General features: G+C 43.2%; 1 protein-coding gene across 4 annotated transcripts in view; it reads left to right on the forward strand.

The window, feature by feature from the left end:
• Positions 1-21,166, forward strand: part of arhgef28a (Rho guanine nucleotide exchange factor (GEF) 28a) — a 109,686-nt gene that overhangs the window by 47,541 nt on the left and 40,979 nt on the right. For 2 of the 4 annotated variants that reach the window (XM_036976985.1, XM_036976986.1), the window contains exons 10-16: positions 6,197-6,306; positions 8,877-9,160; positions 9,626-9,812; positions 13,385-13,508; positions 17,773-17,815; positions 18,646-18,747; positions 20,219-20,342. In XM_036976985.1, coding sequence (XP_036832880.1) covers positions 6,197-6,306; positions 8,877-9,160; positions 9,626-9,812; positions 13,385-13,508; positions 17,773-17,815; positions 18,646-18,747; positions 20,219-20,342 — 974 coding nt within the window. The remainder of the gene's footprint in view (positions 1-6,196; positions 6,307-8,876; positions 9,161-9,625; positions 9,813-13,384; positions 13,509-17,772; positions 17,816-18,645; positions 18,748-20,218; positions 20,343-21,166) is intronic. The other 2 variants (XM_036976987.1, XM_036976988.1) reach the window with 1 other exon arrangement.

Here is a 21,166-nt window from a genome sequence, read left to right on the forward strand (position 1 = left end):
TAAAAAAAAAAAAAAAAAAATTAACAACTGAGAGCAGAATGAAGTAGTCGTTTTTCTAAATAAATTCTCGCAAATGTATGTACAGTACCAGTCAAAAGTCTGGAGACACCTAGTCAGGTTTTTCTTTTTTTTGTTTTATTTTTACTATTTTCTACATTGTAGTATATTAATAAAGACATCAGAACTATGAGATAACACATATGGAATCATGTAGTAACCAAAAAAGTGTTAAACAAATCAAAATATATTTTACATTTGAGATTCTTCAAAGTAGTCACCCTTTTCCTTGATGACAGCTTTGCACACTCTTGGCATTCTCTCAGCCAGCTTCATGAGGTGGAATGCATTTCAATTAACAGTTGTGCCTTGTTATAAGTTAATTTGTGGAATTTCTATCCTTCTTAATGCGTTTGAGCCAATTAGTTGTGTTTGGACAAGATAAGGGTGGTATACAGAAGATAGCCCTATTTGGTAAATTACCAAGTCCATATTATGGCAAGAACAGCTCAAATTAGCAAAGAGAAACGACAGTCCATCATTACTTTAAGACATGAAGGTAAGTCAATGCGGAAAATAACTTTGAAAGTTTCTTCAAGTGCCGTCGCAAATCCGGCCGTCGTGAATCCGGCCTTCATGGCCAAATTGCTGAAAAGAACCCACTACTGAAGGACACCAATAAGACGAAGATACTTGCTTGGGCCAAGAAACACAAGCAATGGAGATTAGACTGGTGTAAATCTGTCCTTTGGTCTGATGAGTCCAAATTTGAGATTTTTGATTCCAACTACTGTGTCTTTGTGAGATGCAGAGTAGGTGAACGGATGATCTCCACATGTGTGGTTCCCACCGTGAAGCATGGAGAAGGTGTGATGTTGTGGGGGTGCTTTGCTGGTGACACTGTCTATGATTTATTTAGAATTCAAGGCACACTTAACCAGCATGGCTACCACATCATTCTGCAGCAATATGCCATCCCATCTGGTTTGCGCTAAGTGGGACTATCATTTGTTTTTCAACAGGACAATGACCCAAATCACACCTCCAGGCTGTGTACAGGCTAATTGACCAAGGAGAGTGATGGAGTGCAGCATCAGATGACCTGGCCTCCACAATCACCTGACCTCAAACAAATTGAGATGGTTTGCGATGAGTTGTACCTCAGAGTGAAGGAAAAGCAGTCAACAAGTGCTCAGCATATGTGGGAACTTCTTCAAGACTGTTGGAAAAGCATTCCTCATGATGCTGGTTGAGAGAATCCCTAGAGTTTGCAAAGCTGTCATCAAGGCAAAGGGTGGCTCCTTTGAATAATCTTTTTTTGCTTACTGCAGATTCCATAGTTTTGATGTCTTCACTATTATTCTACATTGTAAAAACCCTTGAATGAGTAGGTGTGTCCAAACTTTTGACTGGTACTATATATATATAGTAAAAATCTATATAATTTTATGTGTCTCTATTATAGTGGGGTCTCCTAAGCCCTTGAGTCTAGTAATTTAACTGTAAGGGATGTCACGGCAACTGACAGGGGTGTAAGACTCATTGAGTTCAATAGTTTAGCTAATGGATTTATTGTGCTCCCTTCACTGCTCTGCAACCAGGGGGATTGTGCTGTCTGTTCACACCATGGTGTCCCTCATAATGACTCAGCTTCATAGAGTCCCAGTCTCTCTCCCCTCCTTAACTAGCCCAGGAATCTGCCCTGTCACTGGGACAAAGGGAAGAATGGGGTCACCACAGACGGGGACCTGAATCCAGTAAAATTCCCTCTAAACTATGAGCAAATACCCCCCTCCCCCTTGTCTCCCTCTTTTCTCCCTGACTGCCTTCTGTCTTGCCCCCTCCTCCCCACCCCACCCCAACCCCAGCCTTATGGGTTGGACAGTGTACTACGCTGTAAGAAAAAAGGGTTCCAAAAGGGTTCTTCGGCTGCCTAAATAGGAGAACCGTTTTTGGTTCCAGGTAGAACTCTTTTCGGTTCCTCTGTGTAAAGAGTTCTACATGGAACCCAAAAGTGTTCTACATGGAACCCAAAAGTGTTCTACCTGGAACCAAAAGGGTTCTACCTGGAACCCAAAAGGGTTCTCCTACGGGTATAGTCGAAGGACTCTTTTAGGTTCTAGATAGCAATACTTTTTTTCTAAGAGTGGACATAAATAAATCTGTTTCTCTCTGCCTCCCCCTGTCTCCCCCTATCTCCCCCTGTCTCCCTCACCCGCCTGCCCATTGGGTCCTAGTAACTCTCTCCCTGAATAAGTCTTACCCCTCTCCCCCTTTTCTCCGTCTGCCTCTCCCCTAACCCAGCCCGTGGGTTGGACAGACAGTGGACCTCTGTAATTGAAGTGAAAGGAGGAATGTTAACAAGCTCAAATGTCATAGGCCCTACAAAAGCTGACATTTAAGATGATCCTTCCACACGCTGGAACCTCGTGCTCCCCTCTGACAAAGCACACACAGAGAGGACACACACACCCATGCACAGAAACAGAAATACTTCCATGAAAAAACATATTCACACACACTATACTTGTGAGGACTTTTTTAGGACCAACAATTGATTCCCATTCAAAACCTATTTTCCCCAGCCCCTAAACCTAACCCTAACCGTAACCTTGACCTTAAACCTAAACCTAACCTCAACTCCTAACCCTAAACCTAACCACTAACGGTTAACCCTAATTTCAACCCTAACCCCAATTCTAACCCTAACCCTAACCCTAACCCTAAACCCAACCCCTAAGCCTAAAATATAATGGTACACACAAGTGTAGTAAACGTGTACACACACACGCAGGCAGGCACACACACACACACACACACACACACACACACACACACACACACACACACACACACACACACACACACACTTTACCAGTGAAAAGTCTTGTTGAGGAGGAGGATGCTGAAAGTTTGAGGGGGTTGCCATGGTGACGGGAAATGCTAATTTCCTGTGCGTTGTCAGGGGAGATGCCAGTGAGAATGGAGAGTTTGCTGTAAACTCAGAAACCGGAGTCTGGTTCTGCTAGGAGCAGGCTGTAACACTGCTGCAGGTCCCTCACACTGCTGTGTGTGTGTGTGTGTGTGTGGGTGTGGGTGTGGGTGTGGGTGTTGGTGTGTGTGTGCGCATGCTTGCTTCGTGTGTGCATGCTTGCTTGCGTGAGTGTATTGCTTATGTGCATGTTTATTGTGTGTGTGTGTGTGTGTGTGTGTGTGTGTGGTGGTGATTGGGCTAACTCAACAAGAGCCCTTAGGAAAGGATACAGAGCTGTCATCACATCCCATTCTTTCCTATCTCTCAGTTCTGTTCAGCATTTCCTGACAGCACGTACACATCCACAGGGATTCAAGGTTGTGCAATTTAGTGAAATTTCCTGTCATAATTTGTTTGATTCTCTGGCCTTGGCTGACATCTCCCTCTTTGACCACCTGGACACCTGGGACTGTAGGAACACTACAGGACTGGCAAAACATAGACTCTGACACCTGGGACTGTAGGAACACTACAGGACTGGCAAAACATAGACTCTGACACCTGGGACTGTAGGAAAACTACAGGACTGGCAAAACATAGACTCTGACACCTGGGACTGTAGGAACACTACAGGACTGGCAAAACGTGGACTCTGACACCTGGGACTGTAGGAAAACTACAGGACTGGCAAAACATAGACTCTGACACCTGGGACTGTAGGAAAACTACAGGACTGGCAAAACATAGACTCTGACACCTGGGACTGTAGGAACACTACAGGACTGGCAAAAGATAGACTCTGACACCTGGGACTGTAGGAAAACTACAGGACTGGCAAAACATAGACTCTGACACCTGGGACTGTAGGAAAACTACAGGACTAGCAAAATGTGGACTCTGACTCTGTTTCCCCTTTTTATTACCCCTTGCCCTCTTTTCTCAGAATACACATTCAGAAAAGGACCTCCAAGTCAGGTAAAGAGGGGGGAACAGGCAAGACATACACTATCCTATTTCTGGAGTATCTTACACTAGGTACCTTATGAGGAGTGTTAAAACACTGGAAAATAAGGGTTTTCACAAATCAGATACTGATTCGGACTGATAGTGGAAGTGAGTGTGGTTCTGGTTCCATTGATGTAAAGCCGGGACTTGTCTGTTGTTGTTGGATATTCACATTACATTCATCTGCCAGGGATTCCAGTAGCAGTTTGGTTTTTACAGTTTCCCCCATTCTGTCTGGAAGTCACCTGTATTCCGATACCCTTTTATGAAATGCCAGCTCTCTTCCTCAGTCTTTCCCCTCTTTTGTGTGTGTATGTTTGTGTGTGTGTGTGTGTGTGTGTGTGTGTGTGTGTGTGTGTGTGTGTGTGTGTGTGTGTGTGTGTGTGTGTGTGTGTGTGTGTGTGTGTGTGTGTGTGTGTGTGTGTGTGTGTGTGTGTGTGTGTGTGTGTGTGTGTGTGTGTGTGTGTGTGTGTGTGTGTGTGTGTGTGTGCGTGCATGTGCATGTGCATGTTTGGCGTGTCTGTGAATGCGTGCATGTATGTGTGTCTCAGAGTACAGACTGGGTATTGGGTAAAGAGTGTGTTTGTGATGTGAGGCGGCTGTGATGTGTTCCTATGGGAGGAGTTGTAGTGGGTAAGATCGTGTGTGTGTGTGTGAGTGAACTATGCTACGCTACCGCTATCGCTACTGCTACCGCTAACATTACCACAGCAGACCAGAGGGAGGGAATTATGCAAACCTAAAGCTAATTCCTACCACAGTAGAGCACAGGGAGGAAATGCCTCTAATACACAGGATTTCCCTAACATTAGCAGGGGCGCGGTTGGCAGCTAACATTAAACACTGGCTGGAGAAAACAGAACTGTCTCATGTTTTATCTCCTTGAGCAGAGGTATGTTTATGATGTTATGTCTATGACAGCAAATATGCTCAAACATTGTGCCAAAATGTTTTTCAACCGGCGCACAATCGAAAACCCTGATCGTCACTGATACTAAGACAAAAGACAAAGTGTTAGGTGTATATCTGTATTAAACACCTGTACCTAAACTATAAGACCCATGATTGTGTAATAGTTATATTTGCCCTAGTCGTGTTGGCATCCCACAGACTAGGCTACCAAAGGGTTAAATTAGATGTCTGTAGCAGTTCTGTTCCAAGCTTTGCTTTAACATAACAACCCTCTAAAGGTCAGAAACGGTTAATACTGCATCATTCGTTCTCTCTCTTTATTTTCCTCTATTCTCTCCCTCTCTCCCTCTCTCTCTCTTTCTCTCGCTCGCTCTCGCTCTCCCTCTCGCTCTCCCTCTCCCTCTCCCTCTCGCTCTCCCTCTCCCTCTCCCTCTCCCTCTCGCTCTCGCTCTCTCTCTCGCTCTCGCCCTCTCGCTCTCTCTCTCGCTCTCTCTCTCTCTCTCTCTCTATCACCCTCTTTCTCTATCACCCTCCCTCTCTCTATCGCCCTCTGTCTCTCTCTCTCTCTCTCTCTATCGCCCTCCATCTCTCTCTCTCTCTCCCTCTCTCTCTATCGCTCTCTCTCTCTCTCTCTCTCTCCCTCTCTCTCTATCGCCCTCTCTCTCTCTCTATCGCCCTCCCCCCCTCTCTCTCTCCCTCTCTCTATCGCCCTCTCTCTCTCTCTATCGCCCTCTCTCTCTCTCTATTGCCCTCCCTCTCTCTCTCTCTCCCTCTCTCTCTATCGCTCTCTCTCTCTCTCCCTCTCTCTCCATCGCCCTCTCTCTCTCTCTCTCTCTCTCTCTCTCTCTCTCTCTCTCTTTATTTTCCTCTGTTCTCCACACTATTGTCCTTTTAACCAGTCATAGACCAGTCAAATTGTTGGCTCACTGACACAGACCTATCAGAGCCCAACCAAGCAGCTGATATATGGGAAATAGGAAGGAATATTTTCCATCATGTACATTCTAGAACGACCACGTCAAAAGAAAGGGATGTTTTCCATTGTCGTAACTGCATGCTATTCACCTCTGAACTGGTATTTACCAATTAAATGTTGTTTTGATGATTGAGAGATTTACTACATCATCAGTCTGTTTGTGTTTTGATAACCTCAATCAGTATATTTTTGACCATAATGTTCTTACTTAGCACAAATTTTGCTGGTAATTTTTTGGGCAGAGTTCATTTCACCCGCTGTTTGACTGATGGCTAACCCCCCCAAACTGCCTGTAGTTATTCTCAGTGCATCTCTTGTGTTGTTTTCTCCAGTAAAGTCCAAGACGACCCACCCCAGAGGAACCCAGAGACAGTTCTCTCACTCTGCTGCTGCAGACACATTAGCCTCCATCATCAATGGCAGGAGTCAGCTTGACACAGAGGTACACCTCCTTATCATCATACCAACCTGATCATGAGGTACACCACCTTATCATCATACCAACCTGATCATGAGGTACACCTCCTTACCATCATACCAACCTGATCATGAGGTACACCACCTTATCATCATACCAACCTGATCATGAGGTACACCTCCTTACCATTATACTAACCTGATCATGTGGTACACCTCCTTATCATCTTACCAACCTGATCATGAGGTACACCACCTTATCATCATACTAACCTGATCATGAGGTACACCTCCTTACCATTATACTAACCTGATCATGAGGTACACCTCCTAACCATCATACTAACCTGATCATGAGGTACACCTCCTTACCATCATACTAACCTGATCATGTGGTACACCTCCTTATCATCATACCAACCTGATCATGTGGTACACCACCTTACCATCATACCAACCTGATCATGAGGTACACCTCCTTACCATCATACTAACCTGATCATGAGGTACACCTCCTTACCATTATACTAACCTGATCATGAGGTACACCTCCTTACCATCATACTAACCTGATCATGAGGTACACCTCCTTATCATCATACCAACCTGATCATGAGGTACACCACCTTACCATCATACCAACCTGATCATGAAGTACACCTCCTTACCATCATACTAACCTGATCATGAGGTACACCTCCTTACCATCATACCAACCTGATCAGGAGGTACACCTCCTTACCATCATACTAACCTGATCATGAGGTACACCTCCTTACCATCATACTAACCTGATCATGAGGTACACCTCCTTACCATTATACTAACCTGATCATGAGGTACACCTCCTTACCATCATACCAACCTGATCATGAGGTACACCTCCTTACCATCATACTAACCTGATCATGAGGTACACCTTCTTACCATCATACTAACCTGATCATGAGGTACACCTCCTTACCATCATACCAACCTGATCATGTGGTACACCACCTTACCATTATACTAACCTGATCATGAGGTACACCTCCTTACCATCATACTAACCTGATCATGAGGTACACCTCCTTACCATCATACTAACCTGATCATGAGGTACACCACCTTACCATCATACTAACCTGATCATGTGGTACATCACCTTACCATCATACTAACCTGATCATGAGGTACACCTCCTTACCATCATACCAACCTGATCATGAGGTACACCACCTTACCATCATACCAACCTGATCATGTGGTACACCTCCTTACCATCATACTAACCTGATCATGAGGTACACCTCCTTACCATCATACCAACCTGATCATGAGGTACACCTCCTTACCATCATACCAACCTGATCATGAGGTACACCTCCTTATCATCATACTAACCTGATCATGATGTACACCACCTTACCATCATACTAACCTGATCATGAGGTACACCTCCTTATCATCATACTAACCTGATCATGAGGTACACCACCTTACCATCATACCAACCTGATCATGAGGTACACCTCCTTACCATCATACCAACCTGATCATGAGGTACACCTCCTTACCATCATACTAACCTGATCATGAGGTACACCACCTTACCATTATACTAACCTGATCATGAGGTACACCTCCTTACCATCATACTAACCTGATCATGAGGTACACCACCTTACCATTATACTAAACTGATCATGAGGTACACCTCCTTACCATCATACTAACCTGATCATGAGGTACACCTCCTTACCATCATACTAACCTGATCATGAGGTACACCACCTTACCATTATACTAACCTGATCATGTGGTACACCACCTTATCATCATACTAACCTGATCATGAGGTACACCTCCTTACCATCATACTAACCTGATCATGAGGTACACCACCTTATCATCATACCAACCTGATCATGAGGTACACCTCCTTACCATCATACTAACCTGATCATGAGGTACATCACCTTACCATCATACTAACCTGATCATGAGGTACATCACCTAACCATCATACTAACCTGATCATGTGGTACACCACCTAACCATCATACTAACCTGATCATGTGGTACACCACCTTACCATCATACTAACCTGATCATGTGGTACACCACCTTACCATCATACTAACCTGATCATGGGGTACACCACCTTACCATCATACTAACCTGATCATGAGGTACACCACCTTACCAGCATACTAACCTGATCATGAGGTACACCACCTTATCATCATACCAACCTGATCATGTGGTACACCTCCTTATCATCATACTAACCTGATCATGAGGTACACCTCCTTACCATCATACCAACCTGATCATGAGGTACACCACCTTACCATCATACTAACCTGATCATGTGGTACACCACCTTACCATCATACTAACCTGATCATGGGGTACACCACCTTACCATCATACTAACCTGATCATGAGGTACACCACCTTACCAGCATACTAACCTGATCATGAGGTACACCACACCACCTTACCAGCATACTAACCTGATATATGATATGGTCTTTGAGTAGATACTTTTTTGATATTTTACTCTGATGTTGCTTCTCTCTCTCTCTCTCTCTCTCTCTCTCTCTCGCTCAGGTGGATGACCTAAGGGCTAATGTCAGTGTTGCTGGGATAACGAGGGACAGCTCTGTGACTGTCAGCAGGGTGTGGGACTCGGTGGCCTCAGAGTGCCTGCTCCAGGCCACCTCCACCCCTCTACCTCCATTGGGACTAGAGGAACAACAGTCCCCCTCCGTCTCTCACTCCCCCGCTCCCTCACCTTCCCCCGCTGACCGAGCCCTCGCCCGACTCAACAGCAACTCCCACTCTTACCTAACCAATCAGAGAGGGAGCCCGCCTCTGGAATCCCCTGACCTCAGGTATCAAACTCCGCCCATTCATCTGACCTCCTGTTACTCAAGACATTGTGTTTAATTTTTAGATCAAGAGAAGATAAAGGTGATTCAAAGGCATTGAGATATCACATCAGCATTGTTGACTGAAAGAAACCAAAAGTGCTGTATCACAGTTGTGTATTATTGTACTGGTATAATTAACAGAAGATTACATGTAGTATTGTTTGCTCTTACCAGACCAAATATATTCAGTATGTTCTTATGGTGTGATGCTTTCTCTATATGGATGTTGTGGTGTGTTCAGGTAGTCTTGAACCCATACAGTTTTTGCTGTAGCCAATTGATCTACTTTTCCCATGCACCATTTATGACACAAATGTTCATATTTCAGCTGTTGGTTTCAGCACTTAGAGTATGGATAGGAGGCGGCTGCAGTATAATGGGAGGGGCCTTAATGTGGACGTTTCCTCCTCTTTCTCTCCCTGACAGCCCCAGTCTGGTAGCTCTAGTGATGGACAGTGAGGGAGATGAGGAGGGGTTCCTGGTGAAGTCTTCCCTCTCTCCCATCTCTCCCCTGACCTCTGACCCTCGTAGCAGCGGGGACGAGACCTCCCCAGACCTCACCTGCACACGCACACACTCCGCGTCCTCAGACGGCGACCCCCCCCTCGCAAAGGTACCAGGCTGAAGCCTTCTCCTCAACCCTCACACACAGAGACTTACCAATGTATTAGGGCCAGGCTGAAGCCTTCTCCTCAACCCTCACACACAGAGACTTACCAATGTATTAGGGCCAGGCTGAAGCTTTCTCCTCAACCCTCACACACAGAGAATTACCAATGTATTAGGGCCAGGCTGAAGCCTTCTCCTCAACCCTCACACACAGAGACTTACCAATGTATTAGGGCCAGGCTGAAGCTTTCTCCTCAACCCTCACACACAGAGACTTACCAATGTATTAGGGCCAATGTATTAGGGCCAATGTATTAGGGCCATTGTATTAGGGCCAATGCATTAGGGCCAATGCATTAGGGATATTGTATTGGGGACAATGTATTAGGGACAATGTATTAGGGACATTGAATTAGAGATATTATATTAGGGCCAATGTATTATGGCCAATGTATCAGGGAAAATGTAATAGGGCCAATGTATCAGGGCCAATGTACAACAGATGTATTAGAGCCAATGTACTACAGATGTATCAGTGCCAATGTACAACAGATGTATTAGAGCCAATGTACAACAGATGTATTAGAGCCAATGTACTACAGATGTATTAGAGCCAATGTACAACAGATGTATAGTATTAGGGCCAATGTACTACAGATGTATCAGGGCCAATGTACAACAGATGTATAGTATTAGGGCCAATGTACTACAGATGTACCAGGGCCAATGTACAACATATGTATAGTATTAGGGCCAATGTACAACAGATGTATAGTATTAGGGCCAATGTACAACAGATGTATCAGGGACATTGTATCAGTGCCAATGTACAACAGATGTATAGTATCAGGGCCAATGTACAACAGATGTATAGTATTAGGGCCAATGTACTACAGATGTATCAGGGCCAATGTACAACATATGTATTAGAGCCAATGTACAACAGATGTATTAGAGCCAATGTACAACAGATGTATTAGAGCCAATGTACAACAGATGTATCAGGGCCAATGTACAACATATGTATTAGAGCCAATGTACAACAGATGTATTAGAGCCAATGTACAACAGATGTATTAGAGCCAATGTACAACAGATGTATTAGAGCCAATGTACAACAAATGTATAGTATTAGGGCCAATGTACAACAGATGTACAGTATTGGAGCCAATGTACAACAGATGTATTAGAGCCAATGTACAACTAATGTATAGTATTAGGGCCAATGTACAACAGATGTATTAGAGCCAATGTACTACAGATGTATTAGAGCCAATGTACAACAGATGTATTAGAGCCAATGTACTACAGATGTATTAGAGCCAATGTACAACAAATGTATAGTATTAGAGCCAATGTACTACAGATGTATCAGGGCCAATGTACAACAGAAGTATTAGAGCCAATGTACAACAGATGTATTAGAGCCAATGTGCAACAGATGTATTAGAGCCAATGTACAACAAATGTATAGTATTAGGGCCAATGTACAACAGATGTACAGAATTAGGGCCAATGTACAACAAATGTATAGTATTAGTGCCAATGTACAACAGATGTATTAGAGCCAATGTACAACAGATGTATTAGAGCCAATGTACTACAGATGTATCAGGGCCAATGTACAACAGATGTATTAGAGCCAATGTACAACAGATGTATAGTATTAGGGCCAATGTACAACAGATGTATAGTATTAGGGCCAATGTACAACAGATGTAAAGTATTAGTGCCAATGTACTACAGATGTATCAGGGACATTGTATCAGTGCCAATGTACAACAGATGTATTAGAGCCAATTTACAACATATGTATTAGAGCCAATGTACAACAGATGTACAGTATTAGTGCCAATGTACAACAGATGTATAGTATTAGAGCCAATGTACAACAGATGTACAGTATTAGTGCCAATGTACAACAGATGTATAGTATTAGAGCCAATGTACAACAGATGTACAGTATTAGTGCCAATGTACAACAGATGTACAGTATTAGTGCCAATGTACAACAGATGTATAGTATTAGTGTCAATGTACAACAGATGTATTAGAGCCAATGTACAACAGATGTATAGTATTAGAGCCAATGTACAACAGATGTATAGTATTAGTGCCAATGTACAACAGATGTATAGTATTAGTGCCAATGTACAACAGATGTATTAGAGCCAATGTACAACAGATGTATAGTATTAGGGCCAATGTACAACAGATGTATTAGAGCCAATGTACAACAGATGTATAGTATTAGGGCTATTGTACAACAAATGTATCAGGGACATTGTATCAGGGCTTTAACAGCTATACAACAGATGTATCAGGGCTTTAACAGCTATACAACAGATGTATCAGGGCTTTAACAGCTATACAACAGATGTATCAGGGCTTTAACAGCTATACAACAGATGTTTCAGGGATTTAACAGCTATACAACAGATGTATCAGGGATTTAATGGCTATGCAGCAGATGTATCAGGGCTTTAACATACAGCAGATGTATCAGGGCTTTAACATACAGCAGATGTATCAGGGATTTAACGGCTATGCAGCAGATGTATCAGGGCTTTAACGGCTATACAGCAGATGTATCAGGGCTTTAACGGCTATACAGCAGATGTATCAGGGATTTAACGGCTATGCAGCAGATGTATCAGGGCTTTAACATACAGCAGATGTATCAGGGATTTAACGGCTATACAGCAGATGTATCAGGGCTTTAACATACAGCAGATGTATCAGGGATTTAACGGCTATGCAGCAGATGTATCAGGGCTTTAACGGCTATACAGCAGATGTATCAGGGCTTTAACGGCTATACAGCAGATGTATCAGGGATTTAACGGCTATACAGCAGATGTATCAGGGCTTTAACGGCTATACAGCAGATGTATCAGGGATTTAACGGCTATACAGCAGATGTATCAGGGATTTAACGGCTATACAGCAGATGTATCAGGGCTTTAACGGCTATACAGCAGATGTATCAGGGCTTTAACGGCTATACAGCAGATGTATCAGGGATTTAACGGCTATACAGCAGATGTATCAGGGCTTTAACATACAGCAGATGTATCAGGGATTTAACGGCTATGCAGCAGATGTATCAGGGCTTTAACATACAGCAGATGTATCAGGGATTTAACGGCTATGCAGCAGATGTATCAGGGCTTTAACGGCTATACAGCAGATGTATCAGGGCTTTAACGGCTATACAGCAGATGTATCAGGGATTTAACGGCTATACAGCAGATGTATCAGGGCTTTAACATACAGCAGATGTATCAGGGATTTAACGGCTATACAGCAGATGTATCAGGGCTTTAACGGCTATACAGCAGATGTATCAGGGATTTAACGGCTATACAGCAGATGTATCAGGGCTTTAACATACAGCAGATGTATCAGGGCTTTAACATACAGCAGATGTATCAGGGCTTTAACGGCTATACAGCAGATGTATCAGGGCTTTAACATACAGCAGATGTATCAGGGCTTTAACATACAGCAGATGTATCAGGGCTTTAACATACAGCAGATGTATGACCTGAGTGTTGTATTATTGTATTGTTCCAGGATATGGGCAACCAGGGGATCAGACACCGCTCCTACTCCTACTCCTCCCCCAAGATCAGCCTGCTGCCCCCCCGCTTCTCCTGCAAAACCTTAGCCACGCCTGCGACCTCTGACCTCAGCCCAGGTTAGTTAATAACACAGTTAATAACCTCCCATTGAGAAACCATTACTGAGAACTTTATTACTTCGATTGGAATACAGTTGACAGTGTTTTCTCTGATGATTATATTGATTATATTGATTATATTGATTATATTGATTATATTGATTATATTGATAGTCCTTGTTCGTCTTTGTATTTTTGGTTCTGTCCTTCCATGGCTGTGTTTACACAGGCAGCCCAATTCTGAACTTTTGCCAAATTATGGTCAAAAGACCAGAATTAGACTGCTTGTGTAGCTTATATGACCTGGATTGACCTTATTTGAGCTAAGTCTCTTTTCACTTGTTTGGTTTGTCATGGGAGTTTGAGTAGTACAGTAAGCAGTAGGCCCCTCCCTACCTTCAGGCTATGCTCAAACCCTACCCCCCATCCCGAGCACTCCTCAGACCTCTGGTCTCTTGGCCCTCCCACCCCTACGGGAGGACAGCTCCCACTCAGCCCAGTCCAAGCTCTTCTCTGTCCTGGCACCCCCATGGTGGAACCAGCTTCCCCCAAAAGCTAGGACAGCGGAGTCCCTGCCCATCTTCCAAAAACATCTGAAACCCTACCTCTTCAAAGAGTATCTTAAATAATCCAATAGCAACACCCCTCGCAACTCCTCCTCGCCCCCCCCCCCCCCTGCTTTTCGTGAACGAACACTCGCTCTTGACTTTTTTCCCCCTTTCTAGCACTGACTTTGCTGATATCTACTTTATTGAGGAAAAATTTACTTACTATGCCTGTGATATGTGGTTGTCCCACCTAGCTATCTTAAGATGAATGTCCTAACTGTAAGTGGCTCTGGATAAGAGCGTCTGCTGAATGACTAAAATGTAAAATGTGATGTGCTCTACGTACCTGAGTTAACATGCTCTCTGTGTTGTCACTAACTGAAGCAGCTTCAGTAGATAGTCGGCTACTGATTGTAACTAACATGTAACCAAAGTGACTATACCATAGTGAAGGTACATTTACTGTATAGTCACATCCAAACCCGTAAATACTGTATCTATCTATGTATGGCTCTGATTACATCCAAGTCCTCCCTCTGTTCCTCTGAGTGGTCTAGTGAGTGCTATGTTCACTCTGCCCTGTGGATGGTCTAGTGAGTGCTATGTTCACTCTGCCCTGTAGATGGTCTAGTGAGTGCTATGTCTGCTCTGCCCTGTAGATGGTCTAGTGAGTGTTATGTACACTCTGCCCTGTGGATGGTCTAGGGAGTGCTATGTCAACTCTGCCCTGTAGATGGTCTAGTGAGTGCTATGTACACTCTGCCCTGTAGATGGTCTAGTGAGTGCTATGTCCACTCTGCTCTGTGGATGGTCTAGTGAGTGCTGTGTCCACTCTGCCCTGTAGATGGTCTAGTGAGTGCTGTGTCCACTCTGCCCTGTAGATGGTCTAGTGAGTGCTGTGTCCACTCTGCCCTGTAGATGCCCCATCTCTCTGTCTAAATCTCTGTCTGTGCTCCACCCTGCTAGTAAGTCGTGGCCAAAGGTTTTGAGAATTACACAAATTTTAATTTTCACAAAGTCTGCTGCCTCAGTTTGTATGATGGCAATTAGCATATACTCCAGAATGTTATGAAGAGTGATCAGATGAATTGCAGTTAATTGCAAGGTCCCTCTTTGCCATGCAAATGAACTGAATCCCAAAATAACATTTCCACTGCATTTCAGCCCGGCCACAAAAGGACCAGCTGACATCATGACGATGATTCTCTCGTTAACACAGGTGTGAGTGTTGACAAGGCTGGAGATCACTCTGTCATGCTGATTGAGTTCGAATAACAGACTGGAAGATTCAAAAGGAGGGTGGTGCTTGGAATCATTGTTCTTCCTCTATCAACCATGGTTACCTGCAAGGAAACACGTCCCGTCATCATTTCTTGCACAAAAATGGCTTCACAGGCAAGGATAATGCTGCCAGTAAGATTGCACCCAAATCAACCATTTATCGGATCATCAAGAACTTCAAGGAGAGTGGTTCAATTGTTGTGAAGAAGGTTTCAGGGCGCCCAAAAAAGTCCAGCAAGCGTCAGGACCGTCTCCTAAAGTTGATTCAGCTGCGGGATCGGGGCAGCACCAGTACAGAGCTTGCTCAGAAATGGCAGCAGGCAGGTGTGAGTGCATCTGCACACACAGTGAGGCAAAGACTTTTGGAGGATGGCCTGGTGTCAAGAAGGGCAGCAAAGAAGCCACTTTTCTCCAGGAAAAACATCAGGGACAGACTGATATTCTGCAAAAGGTACAGGAATTGGACTGCTGAGGACTGGGGTAAAGTCATTTTCTCTGATGAATCCCCTTTCCGATTGTTTAGGGCAGCCATGAATAAAGAATGATACCAACACATCCTCCGAGAGCAACTTCTCCCAACCATCCAGGAAAAGTTTGGTGGCGAACAATGCCTTTTCCAGCATGATGGAGCACCTTGCCATAAGGCTAAAGTGATAACTAAGTGGCTCGGGGAACAAAACATCAATATTTTTGTCCATGGCCAGGAAACTCCCTAGACCTTAATTCCATTGATAACTTGTGGTCAATCCTCAATAGGCGGGTGAACAAACAAAAACCCACAAATTCTGACAAACTCCAAGCATTGATTATAAAATAATGGGCTGCCATCAGTCAGGATGTGGCCCAGAAGTTCATTGACAGCATGCCAGGGTGAATTGGAGAGGTCTTGAAAAAGAATGGTCAACACTGCAAATATTGACTCTTTGCATCAACTTCATGTAATTGTCAATAAAAGCCATTGACACTTATGAAATGCTTGTAATTATGCTTCAGTATTCCATAGTAACATCTGACAAAAATATCTAAAGACACTGAAGCAGCAAACTTTGTGGACTTTATAATATTTGCGTCATTCTGAAAACTTTTGTCCACGACTATATAGCTTGCCTTAGAGCCCCTAGCTTCCAAAACTCACACTGTGCTAACACCAGGCCTGGCAGGCATGTGGCTACTGTGTGTGTCCGTGCAGGTACATGTGTATGTCAAAAATCTACTAAAATTGTATTTGTCACATGCTCCATAAACAACAGTGAAATGTTTACTTACGGGTCCTTTTGCAGAGAGAAACATAAAAAATGAAAAATGTGAATAGTGGTACGGTGTAGGCCGTCATTGTAAATAAGAATTTGTTCTTAACTGACTTGACTAGTAAAATAAAAAAATAAGGAATACATTCTAAGTGAATAATGAACCACAATGACGAGTAACAATAACATGGCTATATACAGGAAGTAGAAATTAACATGGCTATATACATGAAGTAGAAATTAACATGGCTATATACAGGAAGTAGAAATTAACATGGCTATATACAGGAAGTAGAAATTAACATGGCTATATACAGGAAATAGAAAATAACATGGCTATATACAGGAAGTAGAAAATAACATGGCTATATACAGGGAGTATAAATTAACATGGCTAAATACAGGGAGTAGAAATTAACATGGCTATATACAGGGAGTAGAAAATAACATGGCTATATACAGGAAGTAGAAAGCCAGTATGAGGGTTTGCGCTCAAGCTAGAATGAAAGACGGACTGTGTGGAGAGAAAATATCAATAGAGTTCAAAAAGTACTCAAAACCATGAAGGGGAATAACCCATGCAGGGAGAACAAGCAGTCGATGTGCAGGGGTACCAGGTAATTGATCTAGCAGGATAGATAATAGACAGTAGCAGCAGTCGATGTGCAGGGGTACCAGGTAATTGATCTAGCAGGATAGATAATAGACAGTAGCAGCAGTCGATGTGCAGGGGTACCAGGTAATTGATCTAGCAGGATAGATAATAGACAGTAGCAGCAGTCGATGTGCAGGGGTACCAGGTAATTGATCTAGCAGGATAGATAATAGACAGTAGCAGCAGTCGATGTGCAGGGATACCAGGTAATTGATCTAGCAGGATAGATAATAGACAGTAGCAGCAGCATATGTGGTGAGTGTGAAAATATCATATATAAGTCATAAGTATCATATGTCAGTGTATATGTGAGGGTGTGGGCTTGGGTAAGTGCATTGTCTGGCTTGGCTACCCTGCCCAATCACAGTGCAACCTCAGCATTGCAGCATTCCATGATGACATCATTGAAGACACCCAGGGCTGAGGGGGGGGATCAGCAAATCTGTATCTGATCAGACTTGATTGTGTTGATTGGTTTTCATAGATAATGTTTCTCACGCTGTTTACTTTCACACAGAAGGTTCATGTTTCAGCTGTCTTGTCCTCCACAGAACAGAGAACATTCAGTCTATCAGAGCAGCCTCTCGAAAAAAGGTATGTATCCACTGATCTAACGTGTCTGTCTAAAGTGTGTTTGACATTCTTACAGTTTTGTACAGTTTCCCCCTAATTCCCAGGCTCTCCAGCCCTCACAATGACTTCTTAGTTGGTTGCTGGGTGACCAAGGGCTCTCTCGCTGTTGTGGACTTCCTGGTTCTCTTTATATCAAGACCGTGTTTTGTTTGTTTAACTCCAGGCTTGTCTGTTACCATGCCAAGGCTTGCAGCGTTGTTTTAACCCTGTTTCACAGGTGGTGAGGTTGATGGCTATATATTACAAAACCTTTAAGCCACCCTTTATCAGTACCCAAAGTGTGGTTGTAGACTAAATTGTAAGCTCATTGTGCTCAGAAAATGTTTATTTGTCAATGAACATTTTGTCCAAAGCAATTTTAAAATACAGGGCCTGTCCTCAGATGAAGTCAGGCTAATGCTCTGTAACTTTGTGACACAGTGAGTGTAAAAAGATTTACTGTATAGTATCCTTTCATTGAATAGCTCCAACACAAGAGAGACAGACTAGGAAAAGGGAGCCTCTTTACTTCCTGCTCACTATGTCCTTCATTGGGATGAGATGCTTCCAGGAACCATGCCAACTGCCTTTGTCCTCTTCCTCCATTCATCTGTTGAAATGTCCTGAACACATAGTCAGTCAAAGCTCTATAGTTCCCTCTAGAGTATGTCAGTGTGTACCAGACCTGTGTGTGTGTTAGTGTATGTCAGAGCTGTGTGTGTGTGAGTGTGCTTGTGCGTGTGCGTGTGTGTGTTTATGTACTGTATGTATCAGAGCTGTGTGTGTAATGTGTGTGTGTAATGTGTCCCTAGGGAGTTAAGGTTTCGTAAGCGTGCCCAGTCTGCAGACGACGAGGGCAGCGTTGAGCTGGCAGAGTCCATTCAACACCTCACCCTCTCAGAGTTCCTCAAAGAGTACGTGGGCATCGCCCCCTTCTGGGCTGGCAGCCCTGGCCCTTCCTTTCCACTGGGAAGATAGCCCAATAGCCTCTAACTCTACAGTAACTCCCCTGATCTGGATGCTGGCCCTCTAGACATTAACCCTACAGTAACTTCCCTGATCTGGATGCTGGCCCTCTAGACATTAACCCTACAGTAACTTCCCTGATCTGGATGAAGGTACTCTAGACATTAACCCTACAGTAACTTCCCTGATCTGGATGCTGGCCCTCTAGACATTAATGCTATAGTAACTCCCCTGATCTGGATGCTGGCCCTCTAGACATTAACCCTACAGTAACTTCCCTGATCTGGATGAAGGTACTCTAGACATTAACCCTACAGTAACTTCCCTGATCTGGATGAAGGTACTCTAGACATTAACCCTACAGTAACTTCCCTGATCTGGATGAAGGTACTCTAGACATTAACCCTACAGTAACTTCCCTGATCTGGATGAAGGTACTCTAGACATTAACCCTACAGTAACTTCCCTGATCTGGATAAGGGTACTCTAGACATGAACCCTACAGTAACTCCCTTGATCTGGAAGCCAGCCCTCTAGCCCCCTAGCTCCAGCCCCAGTGTAACCTCTTCATGCCAACCCTTTTAACTCTAGAGGTCCCCTGTGTGCATCCTGATATCTAACCTCTACATTTGTGCCCACAATGCACTCTGCCTAGCATGGCATCACCATTAACTTTCAGAGATTACACTTGTATGTTGTTGATGTAAATGAATGAACCATGTTTGATTCGTGCACGTGTGCTGCACGTGTCTCTAACTACTACTGTGTAACCCATTCTTAACTCGCATTGATCTTTCATTGAACTGTGACCTCTCAGGTATACGTGGCCTATCCTCCCATTATCTGGAATCACACAGAAGATTCTATTGGCTGGCTTATTTTTGTATTGATTCTGTAGTAAACATCTATGGCTTTGTATTGCATGTGTTCTAGCTGTATACTTGATCCAGCCTGGTATGACAGTCACTCACCGATTGACCTACTAACCAAATACCATGTTTACTAGTATTATTAGTATTATTAGTATTATTATTAGTAGTACTAGTGTTATTAATATTATTAGTATTATTATTAGTAGTAGTAGTATTATCACTATTATTAGTATTATCAAAAGTATTTGTATTGATTGTATTGGTAGCATTACTAGTATGCTTTCATAAGTTGTGTGCTGTGTTTTCTACCTTTTACTTTCCTTGTTGATGAAAAGGATGACAGTCACGTTACTACTATTAGTAAGGACTATACGTCAAATGAATTTGCTGTTGGTCAGCAAAGAACACCAGGCAGAAAGAAAAATAGATCAGCAAACAGGACTCTAGTTTATACAGTTCATACAACCCAACATATGTCATGTTTGATGAGGATTTGACATTTCTAACCCTATATGGCTATGATGCTAAACCAATTGTTTCTGAACAGAATTGAAGAGGAGGAGTGGGACAAGTACAACATCCCCTCCAAGGTGGAGTCAGAGAAATACAAAGTGATTCGTACCTTCAGCTTCCTCAAGAGCAGGATGTCCACCACTCGCAACAAGAACAAGGTGAGACACTATATACAGTTCCTTGCAAAAGTATTCATCCCCCTTGGCGTTTTTCAGCTGCAAGTCTCAGCTGTATCAGTCAAATCAATCAATGTGTTCCGCAATGCTATAAACATACAAGATATCTCAGTGATCTGCAACTCTGTCACAGAGACTAAAAAAAGATCAGATATATTTATTGGAAATGTAGCAAGACATATCTCAAGATAAATAAAGTGTATATGTATCCATAGGCTTTCTTTGCATTCAACATAGATACCAAGTAGTTTATAATTGCAAAGATCCACATTTTAGGGGAAGGTATCAGAATTCCAATTCATTCATTCATGACACACCCAGAAAGTGCTGTGAAACTGATACCATTGAGTGTCAGTTATCATGCTGCTATTATCACTTAATTATCTGATACAAAAGCCCATTATCTTGAGAATGTGCATCCTTGAAAAGTGCTATATAAATAGCATGTATTATTATTATATTATTGTTGTTATCATCCCAACCGTTCTCCTTAGGATTCACCTCAGGGTCTGTTCTTCAAATGATGACAAAGAGCAGGAAATGTTTGGGGAAATAACATTGACCCAAAACACCATTAAAACACTGTAGGTTATTTCCTTTCAATCATCAACCCTTTGTTGGTGATCAGCATGTGGAAACCCCCCCCCCCCCCCCTCCCCATTTCCGTCACAGTGGACTTTAAAATGTGCTGAAATAAGGCTTGGATCATTCACATGTAACTGATTCAATTGGAGTCAGTGTACGTGTGGCTATTTGTGACTACTTATAGGCTAGCCAGACCACAGTATCAGTAACCTGGATTATAG

Source organism: Oncorhynchus mykiss, chromosome 5, assembly GCF_013265735.2.
Source record: "Oncorhynchus mykiss isolate Arlee chromosome 5, USDA_OmykA_1.1, whole genome shotgun sequence".
NCBI classification, from domain to species: Eukaryota; Metazoa; Chordata; class Actinopteri; order Salmoniformes; family Salmonidae; genus Oncorhynchus; species Oncorhynchus mykiss.